The 2,287-nt window shown below is 45.4% G+C and overlaps 2 protein-coding genes across 2 annotated transcripts in view; both read left to right on the top strand.

Moving 5' to 3' along the window:
* Positions 1 to 1,831, top strand: part of LOC111647816 (C-type lectin domain family 10 member A-like) — a 4,656-nt gene extending 2,825 nt beyond the window's left edge. Inside the window, exons 5-8 of the mRNA XM_087171564.1 lie at positions 675 to 778; positions 875 to 1,029; positions 1,234 to 1,343; positions 1,524 to 1,831. Of these exons, the coding sequence (XP_087027690.1) occupies positions 675 to 778; positions 875 to 1,029; positions 1,234 to 1,343; positions 1,524 to 1,680 (526 nt within the window). The 3' untranslated portion in view covers positions 1,681 to 1,831. The remainder of the gene's footprint in view (positions 1 to 674; positions 779 to 874; positions 1,030 to 1,233; positions 1,344 to 1,523) is intronic.
* A 268-nt stretch (positions 1,832 to 2,099) lies between these two features.
* Positions 2,100 to 2,287, top strand: part of LOC147817150 (C-type lectin domain family 10 member A-like) — a 5,375-nt gene continuing 5,187 nt past the window's right edge. Inside the window, exon 1 of the mRNA XM_087171577.1 lies at positions 2,100 to 2,105. Coding sequence (XP_087027703.1) covers positions 2,100 to 2,105 — 6 coding nt within the window. The remainder of the gene's footprint in view (positions 2,106 to 2,287) is intronic.

The following is a 2,287-nucleotide window of genomic DNA, read 5'->3' as shown; positions in this document are numbered from 1 at the left end:
CTGCTGGTTCCCGCTGAGAAAGAAAAGAGGGAGCGAGTGAACATGCCGAGGAAAGAAGGAATAAATGTTAAAATAAGAGGCAGAGGTCTGAAATCACTGAAACAGGTTCACGTTATGTTACAACCTTCACACCTGGTTTTTACCTGGTGATTAAAATGATCATAATGATACTGACCTGGCTCCTTATTAAACATATAAAGTTATCCATGTTCCATCCACATCAGCAGGTGATATTATTACATCACACTTTATTATGTCACAGTCTTTCCTTCCATGGCTGCATTTGGCAAAGGTGCGTTTGTTTAGCGTACCTGTTGTGAGCTGCTGCCGTTCCGGACCAACCTGCCTCCTTTCTTAACTTGTCTTAATTCCAACTTAAAAACAGGGAGAACGTCACAGATTTGTTCTTAAACACACAAAGAAACTTGATTGACACAGTGAAGCAGAAGAGAATGAACCTGTGTGATAATCCATTTAATATAATCCATTTAATATAATCCATTTAATATAATCCATTTAATATAATCCATTTCTCTTTTCCTCTGAAACATCCAGATGTTCGTCTCACTTTCCTCCATCTCAGCACCAGCAGGAGCCACTGAATCTCACTGTGAACCTCAAACTGTGTGTGTGTGTGTGTGTGTGTGTGTGTGTGTGTGTGTGTGTGTGTGTGTGTGTGTGTCAGTGTCAGAGGCGCTGAAGCAGCTGTCAGTCGTGGACTCTCTCAGCAAGAGCGTCGCTTCGCTCAAATGTTCCCTCGAACACATCATCAACAACAGTACGTCCACGCCCACCGAGTCGTATCATTAAAGTGCTGACAGACAGAGGCTCACACCTGTCTGTGCACCTGTCTGTGCACCTGTCTGTCTCTCAGGCTCAGCCGTGGACAAGTGTTGTCCTCTGGGTTGGAATCTGTTCGGCTCCAGCTGTTACTTCTTCAGCACGTTGTCTCTGTCCTGGAACGAGTCCAGAGACTGGTGTGAGAGACACAAAGCTCACCTGGTCATTCTCAACACTGACGAGGAGTGGGTAAGACAGCCTGTCTGTCTGTCTGTCTGTCTGTCTGGTACAGGTAGACTTAGAACAGGTAGACTGTGACCTGGTGAGGACCTGGTCTGTGGTGGATCTACTATCATAGAACGCAGCGTCATCTACATAGAAACAAACACTTTTTCACTGCATTGGAAAGGAAACTGTCTGTCTGCCTGTCTGTCTGCCTGTCTGTCTGTCCAGGACTTTGTGACCCGTCATTCAGTTCCTGGTTTATTCTGGGTGGGTCTGAGTGACCAGAGGACAGGGAAGTGGGAGTGGGTGAACCAGACTCCGTACACCATGGAGCACAGGTGAAGATGTTTTCAACCTTTAGTTTGAACTAAACAAAAGTTCTTTGCTTTTTAAATATTCAAAGCAAATGAAGTAAAACTGAGCTGCTCAGTTCTGCTGTTATTTAGAATCAAACAGTTTCATCAGACCTGAATGCAGCATCATAACAGTGTGTGTGTGTCTGTGTGTGTGGTTGCTAGGCGTTGGGCGCCCGGGCAACCTGACAGCTGGACGGGTCACGGGCTGGACCGCGGAGACGAGGACTGCGCTCACCTGCACCGGAGTGGACGCCTCAACGACCTGCACTGCTCCACCCAGCTGAGCTACATCTGCCAGAGACACAGCCAGCACACCTGAACACACCTGCAGCAACATCCTGGCTCCGCCCACTCACTGCTCACCTCAGATCAGTGCAGAACCTCTGCTGGAGTGTTGAGCTGCTGTCGGAGGCTCAGACAACAATAATTAACATGAATAAACAACAATAATAAACAACAATAAAACATGACATCACTGGGAACTTTCTCTTGCTTGTTGAAATAAATGTTTTCCTGATGAGAAATAAAAGTGTCAGAGAATTCACGTTCATTCAAGAGCAGAGCAACAGACAGGAGAAGCAAACCAGGCGGATGTTAGGGGCCCACAAGGGGAAAAGGGGGGCCCCCAGTGGCCCCTCATATTGGAACATTTTGTAATGACAACTATAAAAAAAGTTAATATACATATATAAACCATAAAGCCCCACACCTGGCTGTCTTTGATCACATGACCTAAACATGAACGTGTTAGTTTTAAAACTCATCCTTTCACACATTTTCCTGTCTCAGAAACTCTGTTGGATCTGTTTTATTTTGAAAACTCTGGGGTTGTGTTTTATTTTGAAGTTGTCCTTGCAGCTGTTTATTTTATAAAGCAAAGAAATCTCTGGTCTGATTTTTCACCCCTGCTGTTCCTCGTTCAGAGG

Source organism: Seriola lalandi, unplaced genomic scaffold (genome assembly GCF_002814215.2).
Source record: "Seriola lalandi dorsalis isolate HSWRI2012SDOR001 ecotype SW California unplaced genomic scaffold, Sedor1 jcf7180002055009, whole genome shotgun sequence".
Taxonomy (NCBI): domain Eukaryota; kingdom Metazoa; phylum Chordata; class Actinopteri; order Carangiformes; family Carangidae; genus Seriola; species Seriola lalandi.
Note: the sequence above shows the minus strand (reverse complement) of the source record. Positions and strands in the feature narration are given on the sequence as shown.